The sequence below is a fragment of the Lissotriton vulgaris genome, chromosome 1_1 (genome assembly GCF_964263255.1).
Source record: "Lissotriton vulgaris chromosome 1_1, aLisVul1.2, whole genome shotgun sequence".
Taxonomy (NCBI): Eukaryota; Metazoa; Chordata; class Amphibia; order Caudata; family Salamandridae; genus Lissotriton; species Lissotriton vulgaris.
In genome coordinates, this window is record NC_141685.1 from 310,758,760 (window position 1) to 310,782,145 (window position 23,386).

At 42.4% G+C, this 23,386-nt stretch overlaps 1 protein-coding gene across 1 annotated transcript in view; it reads left to right on the top strand.

Annotated features, from left to right (window-relative positions):
- The window catches only part of FAAH (fatty acid amide hydrolase), a 430,791-nt gene that overhangs the window by 129,159 nt on the left and 278,246 nt on the right, over positions 1 to 23,386 (top strand). The window contains exon 2 of the mRNA XM_086952348.1: positions 6,136 to 6,249. Coding sequence (XP_086808474.1) covers positions 6,136 to 6,249 — 114 coding nt within the window. The remainder of the gene's footprint in view (positions 1 to 6,135; positions 6,250 to 23,386) is intronic.

The following is a 23,386-nucleotide window of genomic DNA, read 5'->3' on the forward strand; positions in this document are numbered from 1 at the left end:
GATGGCACCTTCTTCCCAAAGAGAAGGACCTCTGTTTTTATTGAATTCAGCATGAGACTGTTACTCATCCATTGGACTATACTGCTCATGCAGTTGCTATTATGAAGTTCCATCTCTTTAGTGTTGTTCGAAATGGATACAATCAGCTGTGTATCATCTGCATATGCTACGTGAGCAAAGCCAAAAGATCAAATCCGCTTTGTCAAAGGGCCACATAGATATTAAACAATGTAGAGCTCAACAATGAGCCCTGCGGAATCCCACAAGGCAAAGTGAAAGGCTTAGAGACAAAGTCGCCCAGCACCACCAAGTGTTCTCTCTGGGAGAGGAAGGAGCGGAGTAGTTTCAAAGCTAAACCTCCAATACCAATCAAGGCAGCCTTTTCCCCCCACTATCCAATATGTTTCTCACTCGATCTGCCACCACCACTAAGACGGACTCTGTTCAATGATTCAACCTGAAGCCGAATTGGGCTGAGCCCAACACTTCGTTCTCCTCCACAAATTTGACAGAGTGATATTCATGTGTTTTTCTAGATTCTCAGCTGGTGGAGGCAGTCGGTAGATAGGGCAGAAATTCTTTACTTCCTTAGGATCAAGTGTTGGCCTTTTTAGCAACAGGAGGATGAATATGTCTCTTTACTACGCATGCGATTACAAGGCAGTCGTTACAACGACCGCGTTGTTACATCGTGAACCATTACAAGGCAAGTCACTACAACGACTTGATGTAGGGGGCGCACTGGACTTAGCAATAGTATTATTTACTATTCCTACTCCAGTTTGTGTAACAGCAGGGAAGGTGTTGGATTGTAAATCCAACACCTTTGTGCCCCCTATCACAAGTCGTTGTAACAACTTGCGATGTAATGGTTCACGATGTTACAACGTTGCCATTGTAATGACCTCGTTGTAATGGCATGCAATGTATCGCATGTGATCTAAACGCTGTTTCCCTAGGAGGATAGAAGCCTTTTTCCATTCTAGCGGAAATCTCCAGATTCCAAAATGGAATTCAACAACTGAGTGAGATGGTGAGATTTTACCTACAATCTCATGCATTATGTTAGGGAGGCAAGGATCTGAGGGAGCTCTAGATTTTGTTTGACTCACTAGTTCAGTCACTCTTCCCTCTAGAAGCAAGAGAACTTTTACCAAAGAGCTTCCTCCCATAGCTGTATTATGTGGAACGATGTATTTAGCAAGTTAACCTTAGTAGTACGTTTGTTAAAAATTCCCTCTATCATTTCTTGAAAGAAGACTGCAAGTTAGTTGCAAAACAACTGACTGGGGGGATTAAACCAGGTTTTAAGGTAAATTAGACAATGTCTCAACAGTTTTGAACAAATCTCTTGTGGAGGTTTTTTTTTTTGGGAGAAATACTTAGCCTTTTCAGAGACAATCAGGATTTTATATTCTTGATTTAGGTTGTTGCATCTAATCTTCTCCTCTGCTTTATATTTCTTCCTCCTGACTTTTTATTACAGCATTTACTCTTCAGCTCCTTGAGCTGAAAGGAGGCCCAGGGTGCAGATAGTATACTTCTATAATTCTCGATAGTTTTTACCGGGGTATGTTTAGTAATTGCATTTCCTAACCACTCTGCGTATATACTTGTTGTAAGGTTCCTATCTTTTGCAGTGCCAGGGGTTGCAAGGGGCAAGCCAGGGGTCACAGCTATGATCCCTGGTGATCCCCTAGATGACGTCCATGCACTGTTCCCTCATCCCCTTAATTGAAATTACTATGGGAGCCACACACTGGAGAGTTTCTGTTGGCTCTATTACATCTTTTGCGCACAAGTTTTCCAATATCTCTTTCAATTTGGACCTGCAGGACACTGGCATAGTCCTCACTCTGTGTTTGACAGGTATGGCTCCATCAATAGCTTTGATAGAATTTTCAAAATTAGAGGAACTGCCTAGAAAAGACAGAGCAAAGTTTTTCCTGTATAGTTCTCACTTGCATGCACATATTCTCATTCATATAGTCCTTGGTTCCCTCAGGGCCGTTTCTAGGTGTTTTGCCACCCTGGGCGATAATTGAAAAATGCCGCCCCCTCCTTTTTACTACCTTCACTCATCAGCTACAAGTTCGTAATCCTTGCTAAGCACACTCGGTCTTCCATCCTGCCGAGGTAGGTAAATAGAGCAATCGTGACACCTGTTATTTTCAGCCTGTGCAAACTGTAGGCGCATCGTGCAAAGCGCTTTGTGAAAATAACTGTATTATTTTTGTTTGCAGGGTGGCAAAAGGATGGGGTGGGGGGTGGTTCTGTGACATCACATGATCTAGTCCTTGCTCGATCAAGTGACCAGAAAGAAGAGCGTCAGTCAGTGCGCTAGTGCATGGGAAGCCAGGTTGCAGAGCCCCAGGCGCTTTTTGCCTGAACTTGGGTTTCATGAGGCGTTTTCTAAAGGTCTATCTCTTTGAGCTATTAATTCGCAGACTGTAAAATGCAATGGGTAAATAGATTGATGCTGTAAAATAAAATTTCAATATTCAGCTTGGGAAGGAGAAATGTATTCAAGGCGAGCATGAATAATTCATTAATATTATTACTAATAATTCAGGCTGTATATGCATCAGTGAATATTATATTTATTTACACACAATGTCTACTATCAAGTATCGGACAGAGAATATCTTCTACTTCTTTCAATGAAAGTGGAATTTCACTTCGTTGTGGCTCTTACGAAAATCCTGCCTTCTCATTTTGTTTTTGCCTGTTTAATAGTATTCCAATAAAAGTATTACCCAACTTTGTCATTGGTTTTGTGTTAAAGTTACTACAATCGAATGCACTTTCATGTCATAATAAAATACTTTAATATATTTTTTAGGAAATAATTTACAATAAAAAATATTAAATGTCCCTTTTTTTTTACACATTTTTACAATATAAGTTTCCTTAGTACTGTGGATGTGATAATCCTATTTCAATAAAGTGTTATTACAGTTTTTTTATATGAATTTAACAAAACGTGTTTTTACACTTTTTGCATTCCTTTGTAATTAATATTATGATAAAAGTTTCATAGCACATTATTATTTAATAATTATTATAGCAATTACTATGTTTTTATGTGTATATATTGCTTCTTATCACTCTGAAGGTGCCTTAATTTTGTGTGCTACCTAGAACAACGCTATAAAAGTTTACTTTAAACGTAGCACAAACAATCTCCACCTAATGCAAAAACTACAATACTTGGCCCAAGTTTGGATAAGCACTTGCTAAAACCATTTGGGAATTAGTTGCATGTTATTAACATTATTAACAGCGCCACGAAACCAGAAAACACCAGTTGCAAGCGCCTGGCTCCTCACTCCTGATCCACTGGTTTAATCATCTTGACGCACTGAATGGCTGGCGCCACGCAGCTCGGCGCAGAGCTCTTTCATCCCCGTCCGTCCCGAGCCTGATATATGGCACCTCTCCTGGCCACCACCGACCCACTTTTGCCACCGGATACAGACACATTTGTTTCCGGCGCTTTTTAATAATGAATGCGAATTACTGAGACAAAAGAGGGACCCCGGGCTGAGCACAACTGGAAGAAGACCTCTGCCAAGCACTTTGTCGCCCTGGCCGGTCTGAGGGTCCCTGCTCTCTGATAGTGGCGGAATTGGTGAACCCCTTACTGCGCCTCACATGTACACTCCCTTGGCAGTGCTGGGGATCCCTGCACCTTGAGAGAGGACCTTAATAACCCCTGCCCTCTTCTGTACCTCACGCAGGGCCGTTTCTAGGTTATTTTGCCACCCTCCCCCTTTTGCCGCCCTAGGCGGCCGCCTAGTCCTGCCTATTGGTAGAAACGGCCTTGGGTTCCCTCCTGTAACGTAAACTAGGGGATCTGCCCTTAAATATACTCCTGTTCCCATCATTATTTATTGGGAACAGGCAAATCTACCTTCACCTTTGTCTGAAAGATGCACCTTGCCTGCCACCTGTCCTATACCCTTTATTATTCAATTTACTCCTAAGATATCTAGCCTGCGACCACTCTAGCTTTCTGGTCCGATATCCATGGATAAGAGTTTTCTTCCCTCCCCAATTCTAGCACCAGATCTTATATGGAATGATTACACTCATAAATGCGCCATAAATGTCACTGGACAACCATTTAAATACATATTGCATTTGGGTCAACCATTGGTCTTTCTCTCTGCCCCTACACTATAGACTGCGTTGAGATCCAATTTCGAATCTTCCCCCATCTACTTCTCCCACGACCATGCTACCTCTCCAACCCTTACACACTCTCCCAAAGTGTCCTTTATCCTGCACCTGTTGCAGAATTTACCAAGAGCATGGCAGGTTTTTGAGTTACCTATATGACTTCTGCTATAATTTCTTATCAGCATAGTCCTCTGCATTCTTTTTGTTGCCTACATTGGTGTCTTTTTTGGATATCACTCCGACATCAACTCCTGATCCTCCAGATGTGGGATCATCTTTAGGACTGGGCCATTTAAGCCTAAGCCTGAGGGAGAAAAGGAAAGTTTCATCAATCATGAAATAGCAAGAGTTGCTTGAGAAAAAGGATAATCTAAAACAGAGCATCAATTGGCGCAACCAAAAGCGAAAGGTAGGGTGCGTGAATAATCATAAGCATGCCAACTACCACAGTTCAAACCATCTTCTTACATACTCCAATTCTATTTTCTAATGTACATTTATATTCCATCTTCTACCTCTGACCAGTTGCTCCAGACTGAAGGCACCAGATACATTCAACAACCCTGTACTCCTAAGAATCTGACGAGTGTCTTTGTTGACCTGACTAAAGAGTAACCTGAACCATTACCAAAAATTGAAAATCTGTGTGCTTTTGACTAAAGCACTGTAACAGTTTCATCTTGATGCTGGCGTCCATTGGAGCCAAATGAATGTTTTCATGTCTGGATTTATGTGGTCCAGCTTCTGTCCGTTTTTACCACATGGGATTCTACTAGTTGACTTTGTCAATTAACTTTTTCCAGTGTGCCACTATATATATCATAATGGCAGTACATCAATGACCTGAGCACAGTGGGAATTGGTTAACAACGCTCTGCAGCTTTTTTAGTTGAGTTGTGGGACAATGCAGAGTTATACATTGGCCACTTAATAAGCTGTTCTGTTAGGGCTGAGTGTTCTCTCAAGGATGGTGGCAATTCGGAAGCCATTTTGGTTTTTAGCCCCCCCATCAATAGGAACTCTGTTTTCAAACCATTCAGCCAAAATAATCTCTTACTCTCTGATCAATGTGGTTCGGACAATTGCCATTGTTGGTTTGGCTCTGAGATTGCTCTCGCACTGAGAGGTGGCTGTATCTGTTTCCTATATACTTCTGAAATACATACATCTGAAAAAACATATCTGCTACAGGTTCCTCCACATTTGTAAGAGAATGTGCTCGCGTCCACTCAATCATGGTAGATTCCCAACTTTTATAACTTATTCGGCTCATTTTGCAGTCTGCCCACAACATTCACAATCTCCTTTTTACCTGGACATTTTGATTGTATATACTTTATAGAGGAAATAAAACTTGATGGGAAACTCCTTTCTCTTTGTTGATTGTGCAGACTATTTCCTTGCATGGTAGTGATTGCTGAAGAACTGAGAAACATCATCCAACTAGAAGCACTTTGCAGATTTTAAAGTGCAGAATTGCTACAGCACAGAAGTGTAGGAAGGTGGATTAAATGGCATGGGCAGGAGTGTAGGAAGGTAGATTAAATGGAATGTTCAGGAGTGTAGGAAGGGGGATTAAATGGAATGTTCAGGAGTGTAGAAAGGTGGATTAATGGCATGGTTAGGAGTGTAGGAAGGTGGATTAATGGCATGGTTAGGAGTGTAGGAAGGTGAATTAAATTGCATGGTTAGGAAGAGTGTAGTGAGGTGGATTGAATGGCGTGGTCAGGAGTGTACGAAATTCGATTAAATGGCACGATCAGGGGTGTAGGGAGGTAGATTAAGTGGCATGGTTAGAAGTGTAGGATTTGTTATTCTTTGAACATGTTACTGACTCTTTAAAATGTTGTTGGCCTGTTTTTATGAATCTAAAATTGAAGTTTCAAACTGTAAGGTTTATGCCAAGTTAAAGGAACATTTGCTGATAAAAGGTGTTTTATGTTCTTGCTTCAGAATCCTGGGGTAAACTCTGGACCCATCCTTTCACTGTCCCTGGTGCAGCTCACTGAGAAGATCCAGAATGGTTCCCTCTCCCCTGAGTCTGTCCTTTATACGTACATCGAAAAGGTGAGTCAGTGGTTTGATTTTGTACTGATGTCTATTAATGCTGTCGCTGCCCCAACCTGAGCGATAAACCTCAAAAGTAAACACCAAGATAATTGGCTGATTAGTAGGAACGAGCAGAAAAAACTACAGTATGTTCCATTTAAGATCATGTAACTTTCAAGTGTAGCGCTGTGAAGAATCTGTGCTTTTCATAGTCACTGAGTCACATGTAATGTCACTTGACCACTGAGGCACCTCAAAGCAATGTCACTGGTGCCATTTGTCACATGGTCTTGGAGACCTATTGCTTTCATGGTGGTAGATAATATGTATCTTGAGGGCTGATCCCAGCATTCAGGAGTCATAACTGGATCATGTTCTTAGTGCGAGCAGACTGTGACTGCATCCACTGTTCTCAAGTCAGTGTCTGCCCGGACAGAGATTGGTGCGAACATTAAATGTTGTCATGTGTGTATGTCTTCCACTCATGGGCCAGACAAACTGTTGGGTTTCTTAAAAGAACCCTCACCCACCAACCTAGTTGGTGGCATGCTTCATCATTGGGTTCCCACCTCAGATGCCTAATGCATCTAAGGGGTGCTATGACGCCTGATGAGCGTAGTCCATATTTCGACATACAACCCTACTTTATAATGCAAATCCTCAATTTAACCTCAGATGTAACTGGACCTCACAGAAACTCAGTCACTTTGGTGTCTTCAGGACTACTACTTTCTACTACACATGTGTGGCTTCCCGGCCTTGTCCTGAAATGACACAGATCAACTGAAAAAATATAGAAAGCTTGTTTTCAAGATTACAATAGTTAATGGCCTGATGGAGATCATGTTTTCTTTTCTTTGGAAATGTTGATAAAAGCTTTCATTCACTGTTGCTGGGCAATGGTTTGAATTATTGCCAGTTGGCTATGGCAGATTCCGTTGCACATTATTGCACATGGTGAGCGTCATAAAACAGTTTTATTAATTTTTTCTATATAATAAGTTCTTGCCCCCTGCTATGGATAATGGTTTAGTGTTGCCTCGTTTGTTATGTTTTAGTGCTCCCGTGGTTATGCATTCTCACCATATGTTATCTTTATTTTAAATGTTATTGCCTTCTACCTTTATTTTCCTGAGTATTCAGAGGCCAGTTTGAATTGTTAACTTCTATCCTGCTTGTTCACCTACTTACTTTTATCATTTAGATCCTAAATTGTTGAAGTCTGGACCTTTTAGTGGTTTTGCTCTCCTGTGTCTGGCCCGGCCCTTTTTAGTCCCGACTTAAACACACATACGCTGTCTCTTGGAGACATGTTGTTTACAAACAGTGGGCTGCAGCCCACCCATATGCTTACCATCTGATTGCTTCCTTGTCACTCTCTTATCATTTGTTCCTATTTGTTCAAAGGATGTATGAGTCATGCCTCTTACTGTGTTTTGCACTCCCTAGAGCAAGGACCAAGTGCTTGTGTCCATCCACTGCTCATTTTTAGGGACTGTTTTTTTAGGTCTCGCCTGGCGTTAGCTGCATGCATGCGCTTCCCTCGCCTTGTGAGATCCTTTTGCGATCGATTCAGCCAAAGCTGAACATGCACGCGTATGGATGGACAAACATGGCTGCTCTCGTATTGAGACAAAGCAAATCATGCACACGTACGTAGGACAGTGGACAGTTTGACGCCATCTTGTTTTGTGCGCTTGTTATGTCAGCTGCTGTTTTAAGCAGCTCTAGTCTTCCCGTCGCACATGCGTGCGCATAGCGGTGTGCTTTCAATTAGTGTGGCCTTAGCGTGATTGCTTTCACTTTTGCTCAGCCGTGCTTGTTATTTTCTGTCCTGGATATCTCACGTTTCCTCACCCTTGGACCTCTGGCGATTTCCTCCCTCCTCTCCCTGTCCTGACTCCCTCGCCCCTGTCCTTACCCGTCTCCACGCTTCTGACCTCTTTTCCCATGATACAACCTGCATCGTGCGCTCCACGCCCCTCCCAGGAGTCCCTGTTACCTTCGTAGCCTAAGAAGAGTCCCCCGCCCCTGTCCTATGACCCCAATACTAGCCCTCCCAGACCCAAGGAGACATCACTCTGGGGTACTACCTGCCCCTCCCTATTTCTCGGACACTTTTTTTATCTGTCCTTTACGCCCCTAGAGTACCCTGCTGTTTACTCCCATACTCGGGGGGGGGGGTCAAGATCTTGCCTACTCTTTCCCGTCTCAAGTGTACTTCCACCCGCACCCCTGCTCTAGGTGCATCATCTAACTTAAACCCTATTCCAACATTACCCCCTGCACTTGCTCGCTCTCCCCTCCTTTCCATAATTACCCCTCCCTCAATTGAAGATGGTACCCCAGAATTTGTGCCAACCGCAAGACCAGCTGACGATGCTGCGGTTGAAGTTATAAGGAGGGTGCCCCTCCGACTCCCTGGTGCTGCTTTTAGAGTCTGAAACACCTCTTCTTCTGGTGCTGCTTTTACTGTGCGTGTGCAGGGCCTAGCCTCCCAGTTGCTATGAGGTCAGGACATCCTTCCAAATCTGCCAGATTGGGCCGCTCAAGCTGGTTCCAGGGATGCCGGCGGCAGGTGAGTGCCCCTCTCGCATCGATGGCCTCAGCTCTCGGCCACAGTAGGTTGCTTACTGAGTTCCTCTTCTCTGGTGCTTGCCTCATCAATAGTAAACAATGTGCCCTATCACCCTGGTCTGGCGCTGGACGTTTCGCGGTCTTTGAGTTTCTACCTGATGTAGTTGGTCCTGGGACGTCCCCTGGGAGAGGGGCTCTTGTTTCACATAGTTGGACAGGCCATGCTATTTACATCTGCATTGTGTTTCTGGGCCGCCATATTGACAGACCATGCCACTTACATGCCCATGTGTTTTTTGGCCTCCATACTCATAAGCTGTACTGTGCTGCTTACATGTGTAATTTGGCCGCCTTATTGACAGGCAGTGATACACGCGCTATGTGTCTCTGAGCCACCACCCTATACACAATGCTGTTTAGAGGTGTTGTGTTTTTATGCCACCAGAAATGCACCGAAATCTTTCAGCCAAAAGCAGCAAAGACAGCGTGACAAAGCGCATCAAAAATATACAGGGTCCAAAAAGCGCATGTGCAGGAAATGAAAAATGAGCTAAGCTAAATAGAAAGCAGAAAAGAGTAAATAAAAATAATGTAACGTTTTCCTTAACCTATACTCTCCGCAATGCCTACGGCCGGCAGGGGTCAGAAAACAAGAATGAGACAGGCCTGAACTACTCTACCAATTACGATGACTAGCCGACGCTAACGGATTGGTGCGTTATTAATACCCCAACACTGATAAAATATGGCTAGATGTAGGTGTACATTATCTAAGAAGCATTGTTAAAGCCAATAAGCCTCATCACTCGTTGGGGATTTACCAGTGCCTTATGTCTATGCTGTTCCACATTGACAAAAAGAAACAAGCATTAAAAATGCAATAGGTCTCGCCTTTGATTAAGTTAAAGCAATTTGCTTTGCTATACAATACCATTAGCAAAGCACATGGCTTTAACTTAATCAAAGGCGAGACCTATTGCATTTTCAATGCTTGTTATTTATCTTTGAGCACTCCACATGAGTGCTCATGTTTTCACTCACTCAATCTTCTCCCACTCGCACCGATCGCTATTGCTTCTTTCCCTCCACAGATCATGCCGTAATGTGTGTCTTTCTTTATTCCCCTCCTCACCCACCCGTTGCTTGTGTTTCTTTATTCCTTCCACCCGCCCTCATGCCGTTTCTGAACGGGAAACCAAAAACCTCTACAAACAAATTATTTTGTTTCTTGCTTTAATGGCCCCCCCCCTGCGGATTTTAATTTAAAGGGCATCACTGCAGACTATCTGCTGCTGCCATGGTCTAGCAGTGGGAATAGAATAACTTCATTTCTGCCCCTCATTCTGATGCAAGTTTAAAATAAACATGCTGCCAGAGACAGAAGCTGCAGAAAAGCCAGTGGTTCTAAACAAAATGTGACACAGCCTTCCGGGAGAACAAGTCTCTAGCGAGAAATGAACTGGCAGAACAAATCTGATTTTAGGGACTTGCTTCACAAGAGAATAGAGGCTGAAAACAAGCTCACTGAGTAAATAAATATAGGGGACTTGGCGAGCCACCTCTTTTAATCACCATGCTGCCCTCTCCACAGAGGAGCCCCCCTTGAAACTTAAGAGCAGTGATAAATTCAACACCGAAGCAGGAGTCACAGCAAGACTCTGTGCTTGCAGAGGAGGCATAAACAGCTGCTGAATGACATTGACATGGGTGAGAGGACAGAAAAGAGAAAACATTGTCTCCCCTCCCATGAAAGCGACTCCCTCAGCACTGCAGCAGATACACTGCCTGCATTCCAAGTCAACAGCAATCCAAGCCTCGCAGACCTCACTTGACAATATAGCCAACCGATTCAGAGTCTGCCCCACACTCAGCTGACCCGTGAAGACAATAAGCATTCAACTCCACATATTTCAACACAACGCCACACAATTAAGTGCCACGCAATCCTACAACACGATCACCCCACATAATTGCACTGCACACACCACATCTCATAATTACACGTCACACAATTGAACTCCACACAATTCCACTCCACATCATTATACTCCATGCCACATAATTACAATAAAACAAATTCAACTACACATATTTCCACTCTGCTCCATGCCACACACGTCCACTTCACATAATACCACTCCATGCAACACAATTTAGCTCCAGATAATTCCACTGCAACCTACATAATTGCATTTCATGCCACATATTTACACTCCACATATATCCATTTAGTTCCAAAACACACAATTCCAATCCACATAATTCAACTCCGCACCATGCCAGACAATTCCACTTTACACAATTCCACTCCAAACCATGCCACGTACTTCCACACAATTCCACACCACACAATTCAATGCCACACATCTCCTTACCATGCAACATAATTACACTCCACATAATTACACTCCACTCCATACCACCTAATTACACACACACAAATCCACCCCATGCTACATAGGAACACTCCACAAAAATAAATGTAATACCATGCCACATAATTCCACTCAACATTATTTCACTCAATGCCACACAATTCCATTTCACACCACATAATTCCACTACAAACAAAATATTTATTTTCCACAACACATAGGCCCACTACAAACCACATACATCCAGTACACACCACAGAATTCAACACACCACATAATTTTACACCACTACATGCCACTCAACACCACAAAACACCACTAAAATTAATTCCACTTCATGACACACATCCCCACTCCACATAATTCCACTACATTGAATACCACAGAAGTACTATCTACATAATTCCACTGAACACCCTGCTAAATCATACCACTACACAAAAATCCACCCAGCACCACACAATTCCACGCCACACAATTCCACAACAAAGAATTCCACTCAACCCACTTCTTACACTCCACATAATTGCAATCAACACCATATAATTCAACATCATGCCAAATAATTCATCTCCACTACGTCATTCCATGCCTCAAATGCCACTTCATGTAAATCCATACAATGCAAAATTATTTCAGTCCACATAATTCCAAATTGCACCATGCCACATATTTACTCAACACAAATTTCAATACAACACCACGTACATCCACTCCATTCCTTAACATACGGCTAGAAGAGAGCAGAAAAGTTTGTCAATAACCTTGCAGAAAGTACAGAAATGAGAGACAAGTGAGCTTGCCCTTGTTGATGTCAACCCCCAAGTTGTGGCAGGCTATAGATAAGCTGTGGGTCATCAGTAGAACTTAGCGCCTCACTGCTGAAACAGTCTAGTCAAGGTTAGGAGGTAAAAGTGCAAAGGAAGGTGAGACGCCTTGATCCATGCACAACTCTGCTGGTAGGAGGTTTTATTTTGGATTGCTAAGGGGATAGCCTTACCTGTTGTTTCAGCCCATTAAAAAAGGATTTGATTAATTGGAAAACTGTGCTCCCAAATCTGACTTCCTCCAAGGTTAAGACTAGAATATTCATGCCAATGTTGTTGAAAGCTGCACACAGATCTTATTAGGTTAGCACTACTACCTTCTCTCTGTTGACAAGCATCCTCCGATCATCTAGAGTTTATAATACTACCAGATTGGTTCTCTGCCTTGTGTGAAAACCTGCTGCTGTTCATGAAATGTAGAGTTGACTTTGAAGAACACCAGTTATGGTAAAAAACGTTTTTCTAGCAATTGACATAGGCGAGCATTAATTCCATTTCGGGAGTAGGGAAGTGGCCCCAAAATTACAGTAGATCGTTCTAACCATAGGCTAAGATCTGCAAGAAGAATGAGATTTTCTCTACGAAGATAAAATGTAACAATTTCTTCAGAAAGTGAAGGTTGATGACTTTCTGTAGAATGGTGGTGACCTACATATGAGAATGAAGTTCACTGCCTTACATCTATCTACTCTTAGACCTGTTGTGAGGGACTCGCCTCCTGGGTTGAGCCAGATGGTGAAAGTTTGAATAGATAAGAAAGAATGGGCAATAACTGCTATCTCTCCCCTTTCTTTCTATCTGAACAGATTTGTGTTTTTCTGCCACAAAATCAGCAATCAGTAGGAAATTGGCCTGGAGTAATTGTGTTTCGGTTAGAAACATTACTTGGGCTCTATAGAGCTCTATATTGTTGAAACCATATTTGATAGCCAATCCGACATTGCAAAAGAAACTCTACACGTCGGGACTGCACACTAAATGTTTTCTGCCTTAGGCAGCGGAATGGTATCTGGTTTAAGTTTGAACTTGGTTGTTTATGAATAAAGAATTTCAGTTGGAAAAAGTTTTAGGTGTTCTCAAGAGCAACTCCCCCCGTCCACTGCACACCAGTTTCTGCTTTACTGATTGGCCCACAGAAAACCTGAACTGGCCTCTGCCCTCTCTTAACGCTTGCACAGCTACCTTAAGATAAGGTCACATGCTCCTTAAATAGGCTCCATATAGACTGTTGAACATGTGTTCTGATTGGTTTCTAGGGCTAGGGTTTCTGTCGAACCTAGGGCTGCTTAAGGTTTGCATTATGATTGGCTGATTGGGCTAGGGCTGTGATTGGTTAATAGGTCCAGTGCTCATAGGGTTTAGGGCTAGGGCACTGATTGGTCCAAGGTCACCTGATCACTAGGGCTATTTAACCATGGGGCATCTCTGCATGGGCGTCGAGGCTAAGGGTGTAGAGGACAAGTGCAGTTTCCTGTTTGGACCTGTTCGGGCTGAGCAAGAAATTCTGCCCTTTTTTCCATTTAGCAGCAAATACCCTAAGCCACCACACCCTCTAACATGCAAGCACCATCTTCTCGTTTACAACACACAAACTCTAACCACATATTAATGTCTCATCAAATGAAAACCCACACAAACCACATCTACCCACCCTTCTACCCGTATTGCCACATAATGCCACCTTCACCCTCACACAGAACACCAATCTGCCATTAACACAACACAAACCCAAAATATACATACCCATTATCCCTTCAAATACACACTCCCTGTTTATACAAAACACCTGCTCTACCCTCTACTTACTTAACCGACCCCTTTCCATCACCACCAACCCTATAGTCCATCCTCTCTCATGTCATCCACCTACAACACCTTCCTCCTCCATTTACCAAAAACACACAACCAAACAATCCTTACACTCCACCATACATATTACCTATTCCTGCTACAAAAATCTAATACAAATACTCATAACCCCCTATTTCTTCTCACACGCCACACACACTGTCTTCTAACACACATCACCACCCTTTTACTATTCAATTTTCACTCACCAACAGTACTTTATGTCCAAATCCTTCAAAGAAATTCACTCAATCCATATCTTGTCTCACTACTCCACAGAAACAAACCATAACACACAACCAATGCATCACAACTACGCACACACAATTTCATAATATATTCTGTCACAAAATAGAAAACAAAGACCCACTCCCACCCTCATGGCTACATAAATAATACAATTTCTAAACCAACTTTCTTCACCAACATCTAGCACAAACACCACACAACCTACCACGTACACCCCAAAACAATTATACTCATTCACCGCTTCTTATCCATAGCACAATTCAGAGCCTTACAACATGACCCACATGGTCCACCCTTAACCCATACACCTTCCACCCTAAACAGATGCAAACAAAATAAACACCATAATACTCTACACAATTTCGCATCTCCTTAGCTATTACACAACAAAACTACTCTACAAAAATAACACAGCCCACCAACTTACTTTGTCACCATCTCCACCACCTGCACACACAGACCCAGCAAAATGCCTTCTAAGCCTGCTGGGCGAGGCTTATGATGTAGACAACACTATTGCTATCCTGATAGTTAATGCCAACCCTAAGAACATACCTGCTACTAGTTCAAAGAATACTACTCACTCTTCTAGAAAACAATCACAACACCACCCTAACCCAATCTCTAGTATGCCTACTTATAAATGCTTGATGACTCTCTAAAACCAAATGCCATATTGACGACCTACTCACTGACCTAAAACCTCACTATTCATAACTGAGGCATGAGTGGGAGATGACATGGTTCTGGTATTGCATGAAGCTGTTCCTTCAGGCTATCACACTGTCACCTAAAAATTGCATAGGCAAAAGAGGAGGCGCACTAGCTGTTATATTCAAGTAAACAATAAACCTAACCAAAGCTGATGACATTTACATACAAGACTGGAAGGCCCTCATCACCAGATGCAACCCTACACCAACTTCTTCCTGTAACTTCCTCCTTCTTTACAGACCACCACCTAGCAATGGAACATTCCCAGACACTTTTCTAGACACAGTTTCAAGCCTGATGACACTACACTCCAACAGATGCATTAATTTTGACCTAAATATATGGTTCGACAAACCTAATAAGCCCATCCAAGAATTATAATCGCTAGCTAAGACACACTGAACCTTCATCAGATCATCCACAAACCCACACTAATTGCTGTACACATCCTAGATGTCATTTTTGCAAATACAGAACTAGTTACCCTTCACATGATTACTCCAGTCACATTGTCAGACCACCATCCAGTAGCTTCCAATGCAAAACCCCACAAATCATCACACATAAGCCCACTTTGGTAACAAACTCAATTTTGAATACTTGGAAACACAAATAACATCCAACATAGATCTAGACACAATAAATTTAATGGCTCCAGGAAGCTTTTGACATACTAATACCACTAAGGAAAACAAAGCAGGACAAAAGAAACCAAGCAGCTTGGATGAATGTAGAGCTAAAAAAGATAAAACCATAAATTGTAAAGGAGCAACGTACCTGACTAAAAACAAATATCAATCAAGACAAACTTCACCAACACAAATGTAACAGAATATATAAGTCAACAATCAAAAAAGTTAAAAAAAGGTACTATTTAAACAGAATTTAAAATGCTACATGTACAAATAAAGAATTTTACAAAATTCTCACAGAATTTTGTAAACCTAAATTGACAAACCACCAGCACAAAACAATTTCCATCATTCCCCTTTAATGGTAGTCTAACCCAGTCTCTACATTCCTTTAAACAACAACCAGAAAGTAAATTTATGGATCTAGTCAAAGTAAGCAGGCTAGCCTGCTGCCCTTCTGACTCTTGTCAACCACAAATCTTCTAGAACGTTCTTTTGACTACCTCTGTTGACACACCAGGCAGAACAATCATCAATAATGCGTTAATTACAGAAGTCTTTCCAGAAGACTTAAAAGGCATACATATGCCCATTATTAAAGAAACCATACTTGGACCTGCATGACTTGCACAACTATGGACCGATTACAAATGCACCTTTCCTGAGCAAACTGATAGGAAGAGCAGAATTCAACCCGACAATTTATTGATGATAACTCCAAACTTCCAGATGTCCAAACAGGATTCCATCCAGGAAGAGGCACATAATTTGCTCTTATCACTAGCTGGGATGATTTTATAAATGCAGTGGACCAGAACGGGGTCACTGCACTACTTCTCTTGTACCTTTTGTACCTTTCAGCTGCCTACGCCACAGTTCATCATGACATTCTAATCCAAAGACTCTACATAGCCAGCAAAGAGGGGACTGTTCTTGACTGGATCACATCTTGCCTTCAAAAAAGAACAAATTTCATCCGTAGTCCCCCTTTCTCATCTAAATCGTACCTCACAAAATAAGGAGTCTTTCAAAGCTTTATCATCTCACCCATGCTTTTCAACAACTACAAGCCATTACCAGCAATGACAAATACATTTCAGCTCACATGCTACAACTATGCAGTTGACACACACATTTTTGTTAAACTGGAAAGCCCCAAAGTCACTGGAAACTCAAAAATCTTCAGTTGCCTCGGAGCCCTCGATCCGTGGATGACAAGCAGCCATCTCAAATTGAATGTGTTAAAAACTGAAATACTCGCATTTGGTGACTGGAAATATTGTGACCCACTCTGTGCCTGACCTGACAACCTGGGACCACTTCCTAAAATATCCAAGTAAGTAAGATACCTTGTAATTGCCTTAGACTCCAAGCTATGAATGAATGACAAAGTGGATAAGTTAGCAAGACCAAGCTTCATCACTATGAAAACCCTGATACGCATTTTCTCCCACCTAGGTTTTCCACACAAGGTCCAAGACACTATCTCTTTTGTACTGTCTAAACTTGTTTATGCCACAGTGGCCTGTACCAGGGATCACCTTTCTTGACTATGAAAAGACTAAAACTAATTTAGAACACTGCAGCCAGAATAATCCTACATATAAAGACACAAGCCCATATTTTCCCTGCCTTGAGGGCCCCACAGTGGTTACCAGTTGCCAGAAGATCATCCACAAAGCAATACGTGGAACAGAACCCCTTTTCATCAAGAATAACATCACCAACTACATACAACAAAGGAACCTCCACTCCATGATTGGTACCTCGATTAAAAACTCTAGCATACAACAAACAAAAACATGGGTGGTGTATCTTTCTCTGTCCCCAAACATAAGATCCACTGATAACGATCTGATCTTCAAAAGACTACTCGAGTTGGCTCTTTCCTACATGACCTTCATACTCAAAAGTCAAAACACAAATGTACAGCATATGCCTCTGCAAAAATATATAGATATTCTTATAGGTCTGCTTAACAAATGCATATATTAGTTATGGTTTACATACATATGTTATTTTATGCATAACATATATATAGGTCACTGCATGGATTACATATGTTATTTTGCTTAAATGCTTATGAGTCTTTGTTTAATTTATTGTATATCACAATGTGTAAATATGAACATAACAGTTGTATCTATAAGTGCTCTGCTATTGAAATAGTGGGGGAAAATATAAAATAAATAAATATAAACAATATTAGAAAATAAAAACACAGAAAACAAATGAATGCCAAAACATAAATGTTAGAAATTGGATTACTGGTTGGCAGAGGGATGCATCCTGTCCAAGCAGACACCCCAATCCTACTCTGGGTAAGTCCGATATACACACTAAATTAACCTGTGATCTGGTATCTTGGCACAGAGTGTAGGAAATTAGATTTTCGTTGCCCCCCCCTAACCCATTTTTGACTACTAGATACTTGTATTCAACTCTGATAGAGCACTGAGGCCTGCTAACCAGACACCAGCTCTTTTTCCTACAAGAAGTTAATGTCTAATTGTAATCCAATTGGAAAGGACTGTAGCACCCCTATAAGTTCCTAGTAAATGGTGCCCCTGGTACCTTGGGCAGGGGTACTAAAGAGGGTCCCTAAGGGCTCCATCATGTCTAATGCCTCCTTAAAATACCCATCCATCTCCCTACCAAGCTTGAAGATGCCAGGACCACAGGAGCCATCCTGCACCAATACCCAAGGTACCGGAATCCTTGCAGCAGCCAAGGCTTGTTTAGTGTCCAGCCTGGACACCAACACCGTCAAGGCAGAACTACCAATGTGGGATGTCTGCACTAGTGAGGCCATCATTGAGAGTGGCCCTGTTGTCCTTTTTTGACCCCATCTCCATGTCGACCTAAAAAGCGAGAACCTCCAACACAAGAGACCTGCCGTACAAAACACAGCTGCACCGAGGCAGAGCCTACCAACTATTCACCCTTGCTCCAGGGACCCTCAAGAGTGAGCCCCCCTTTGAGTTCCCCTGGAAAGGGTCCACCAGTCCCCACTTGCAGCCTTTTTCTTTTTACATGTTTTCCCATTGACTTGTGTGGTAGCGTTCAAGGCTAACATTGCAACCAGCACTTGTACACACGGACACAACAGGGCAGGTAAACCAAAACTACTGGTGGTTCTAAGGACTTTGGTCTCTACCCACCTTAAGTCCAGAAGAACAATCCTGTAACTCGATTGCAAGTACTCTTACGCAGTGTAGAGTTCTCCTTTAACGTAACATTACCAAGTTTGAGGTTCATGCTGCAAATTTGACAGCTGTTTTCTTCAGTTTTTCTGAAAATCGATTTCTTTAAAAGTACTTACCTAATCTTGAAGATCTTGGTGTCTAAATTAATATAAAAATCTGTTATTTTTCTAAATTGGTGACGGATTTCCTTATTGAGTGTGTGTTTCATGTTTTGACTCTGTGTGTGCAACAAATGCCTAACACTCCCCTCTGATAAGCTTAATGTTGCTCAACCACACTACCACACATAGAGCACCTTGGGATTGTTAAAGCAAGCCCCTGTAAACTAGTGAGGGATACCTGAACACTTTTCACAGTGCACCTCATTTTGGTACACTATTGAAAGAGCCAGCTACCTACTCAGAGCTGTTAGGCTTAACTTAAGAGGCAATGTGTAAAGCATTTGTGAAACACGTCAAATAGTAACACAGTGAAAACACAACAAAAAGAATCCACACCAGTTTCGAAAAACATATCATGATTTTATAAATAAAAAGTGGAAGCAATACGCACATAAAGGTTATCTGGTCACTCTGGACAGGGGCAACATCAAGAGTTCAGGCCAATCTCGATCGAGGCCAGGTTGGATATATGAGTTGCGTAGGGCACTTTGTGTGTAGTTGCCTAAAGGGAATGGACAATTCAAGCGGTCACCCACCACAGACTTGTATTGGAGACAGGCTGCAGTCACACGGGGCTAAGAGCAGAAAAGGGCCATCTTTCTAAAAGTGGAATTTGTTTTAAAGGGTAGCGATACATTCATATTTTTCAGTAAAGAGGATTTATCATTACCATTCCAATGATATGAAACATGACAGAGCTTCTCTTTCTCAATCAGGAATTACTGCTTATAAGTATACTGAGAACTTCCCAATGATATCCTTTGAGATGGGTTGGCCTCACAGCAGTGAAACGCGAATTAGGGAATTTTTTATTACCAGGGCATGTAAAACTTGAAAGAATATGTCCCACCTTTTAATGACACAGCACCCTCTATGGGCTAGTGAGGGACTTCCTTAGGGGGCACTTGTATGTAATAAAATGGGAGTTTAAGGCTTGACAAGGGGTTTTAAATGCCAAGGCGATATGGCAGTGTAACCTGCACACACAAGCTCCGTAGTGGCAGGTTTGAGACCTATTTAAAGTTCTTCTTGTGTGGGTGGCACAATCAGTGCTCCAGGCCTATTAGTAGCATTTCATTTACAGGCCCTGGCACATGTAGTGAATTTTACTAGGGACTTATAAGTAAATTAACTATGCCATTGTGGAGAAGTCAATCAAACCATGTTTATTGCTCCGGACGATTAGAAGCACACCAGGACCAGAGCGAGGACCTCCAGCAAGGTAAGTAAATGTTTCATTTTACTTTTTTAATGTAAACGGAATCACCAACATTCTTTATATTAGCATTTTAAAGTTAAACATTTTAACTTTAAAATGTTAATTTAAATCATGTCAGCAATCCACTGAGTTAGCATGACCTCTTTTCTCGCCCCATCACTTTTACTTAATGGCTACCACCACTGTTTAAAACGTTAATGTAATGCATGTTGGGAATTCAGTTTACATTAAAGTAAAATTAAAAATTCACTTACCTTGCTGCATGTCTTCGCTCTGGTGTTATTCTCATTGTCCAGTGCGGGCCTCAGTCATCTCCCCCAATCAGTCCAGGCGCTGCTCCCATGCTGTTAAACTGCATGAGAGAAGCACCAGGATTGGATGGGGTGGCCTCTCTCAGTGCTCCCAAAGGCACTGGAGGCATGTGCTTGCTCTCCACCCAGCTGTCTAAGACAGCTGGGGTTGGAGAGGTTTAAGTCTGCATGTCTGGCTGGCCTGTGCAAGACAGCCAGCCATAGTAACATGCCCACCACTTCTTCCTGCTGCTACCACTCAGCAGCAATAGCCCTGCCCTCCCTTACACTCTGCTCAGAACAGAGTAGTGAAAAATAACATGGTTATAAATTACCTTCATTACCGTTTTACTTTTCATCTCTGCTGCATTTTTCTTTAGTAAGGTGATGCTTCTCTACTCTTATGGGTTTTTTTTTCTGCCACCCTCTGGCATGGACTCTGTTTCAGCCAGCTACAAGAACTCCTTTATAGAGGAAAGAACATTAGCAGCTGAATGCTAAAGTGTCTCTTAGGAGTATTACGTTCTCACTTTCAGGGAGTATTCACTTTTATACATGGTATGCACTTCTTATAACATCTTGTTAGAAGATATTCCCTCCTGCTCTAGCCTATTGTTTGCCTTTTTATGCATGATTGGCCCCTTTATACATCAATATAGTATCTATTTGGATTTCTCTTTACATGAAATCCTCTCCTTAAAAATAATTTACATGCTTTATTACACTGATGAGAAGTGTGGCGCCGCGGCCAGGGTGACTGACGCTGGAATCTGGGGATCGCGGTTCGATCCCTGGCACCGGCGGCAGATTAGCCCAGCACCATGTGACTCTGGGCAATAGCTTGCTTAATCTTCCTGGCGGCCCCCAGCACCTGGAGACCCTTACGGGTGATTGTTTGCGCTTTACAAATGTGGATTATTATTATTATATTATTAATATGATTACTTGGTCCTTGACATATAATCTGCCCATCCTTTTAAATCCCCAAAAAATATTAAGTTGTTGAAAAAGAGTGCTAAAAAATCTCCCTAACATAAGGTTGAGGGTGTTTGCACCTGCCCAAGTTCCTAGAGTTGGAATGGTGTTCATCAGGTGTTGTGTAGTTCCTATTAACCTATATAGGATCTGCACGTTTGGACAACATAGACTGTGGGATTGGTGTCCAGACTGATTCCAGACACCCCAACTGGGTATGTTCGCCTGTATACCAGCTAGCACACAGTGCCACTGTAAACTCCTCTTAACAAGGAGAGGATAGCTCTTGGCAACTATTGAACATGACAACTCTGTCTCATCATGACTCGTGGAAACAGTACAGTACTTTTCGCTCAGTCACTCAAGCTCACTTTGTCTCAGAGAGATACGCAGAATAAACGGTGGGAACATTTTTAATAAGCATTTATTAAACCAGTGTCATTCTAGTGTAAAATAGGTGTGCTGAAACAACCATTAGACAGAAACAGATATAAATGATGCCCTTGCTGGCACCCCTAAAGTCCACCTTGCTCCAATTAAATCTGTTCTCAACCTGGCGGCCAGGCTTATCTCTGACTGTAAGCGATTTGATCACATCTCTCCTGTCCTCAAAAACCTCAATTGGCTCCCAATAGAAGGCAGATCCACCTACAAGATTGCTTGTATCACTCACACAGCCCTTTACCAAAACACACCCTCTTACCTCTCTGACAAATTACAAATAGCAGGGTGTTCCAGGTCTTTACGGAGCACTAACACCCTTGTCTTAATCCCTCCTGGACTCAAATGTAAAAAGACTCAATATCGTGCATTCTCAGGTAATGTCCCTATGTTTTGGAACTCTCTCCCCAAAGATCTTCGCTGCAACCCCTCCTACCCTCTCTTAAAAAAAAGCCTCAAGGCGTTTCTTCTTAACAAATATTGGGGTACTTAATGTCATTTAATTAACTGTTATATTCTCTCTCCTTCTCTGCCTTCTCTTCTCTCTCTAACTTTCTCAACTGTCCTCTTTTCTGATATTGACCCCTCAGTTACTTTTTCCTACTTCTCTTGTTCGATTGAAATTCCTTTATCCTATGTGAGTAAATATGCACTATGTTAATTTTGGTTTTGATGTGTTAACCAACCCTGTAAAGCGCTCTGATACTCTTGGGTCCAGTAGCGCTATATAAAGCCTAATAAATAAATAGTAGATTTATACCATAGTGCTAAAACAATTAATACAAGCAGGTATAAAATGCATGACATTAAGAATGCGTACTCCTCCGATGCAAACCTAACTAGATGAAGCTAAGTGTACCTAGCATGTATGTAGGTGTAGTCAAGTCAAGTCAAAGGATTTATATAGCGCGCTACATACCCGGAGGGTCTCAAGGCGCTTGAGGAAGGGTGGGGAGTTACTTGTCGAATATCCAAGTTTTAAGTTGCTTTCTGAATGCTAGGTGGTTCTGAGTGAGACCAAGGTGAGTGGGGAGTGAGTTCCAGGTTTTAGCTGCGAGGTAGGAGAAGGATCTACCTCCCATGGTGGTTTTATTGATGCGGGGTACGGTAGCAAAGGCTTGGTTGGAGGATCGTAGCTGGCGGGAGGGGGTGTAGAAGGAAAGTCGTGTGTTGAGGCATTCGGGTCCAAGTTCGTAGAGTGCTTTGTGTGCGTGGGTTAGGAGGCGGAAAGTAATCCTCTTATTGACGGGGAGCCAGTGGAGGTTTTTCAGGTGGCTAGAGATGTGGTCTTTACGCGGGATGTCTAGTATGAGTCTAGCTGATGCGTTCTGGATGCGTTGGAGTTTTTTCTGGAGTTTTGCGGTGATACCGGCGTATAGGGTGTTTCCGTAGTCCAGGCGGCTGGTAATAAGAGCATGGGTGACCGTTTTTCTGGTGTCGGTGGGGATCCAGCGAAATGTTTTTTTGAGCATGCGAAGAATGTTGAAGCAAGATGATGAAACGGCGTTGACTTGTCTGTTCATAGAGAGTGAGGAGTCCAGGATGACGCCCAGGTTCCGTGCGTGGTCCGTCGGGATGGGTGCCTTTCCAAGGGCCTCTGGCCACCAAGAGTCGTCCCATGCGGAGGGGGAGGTACCTAAG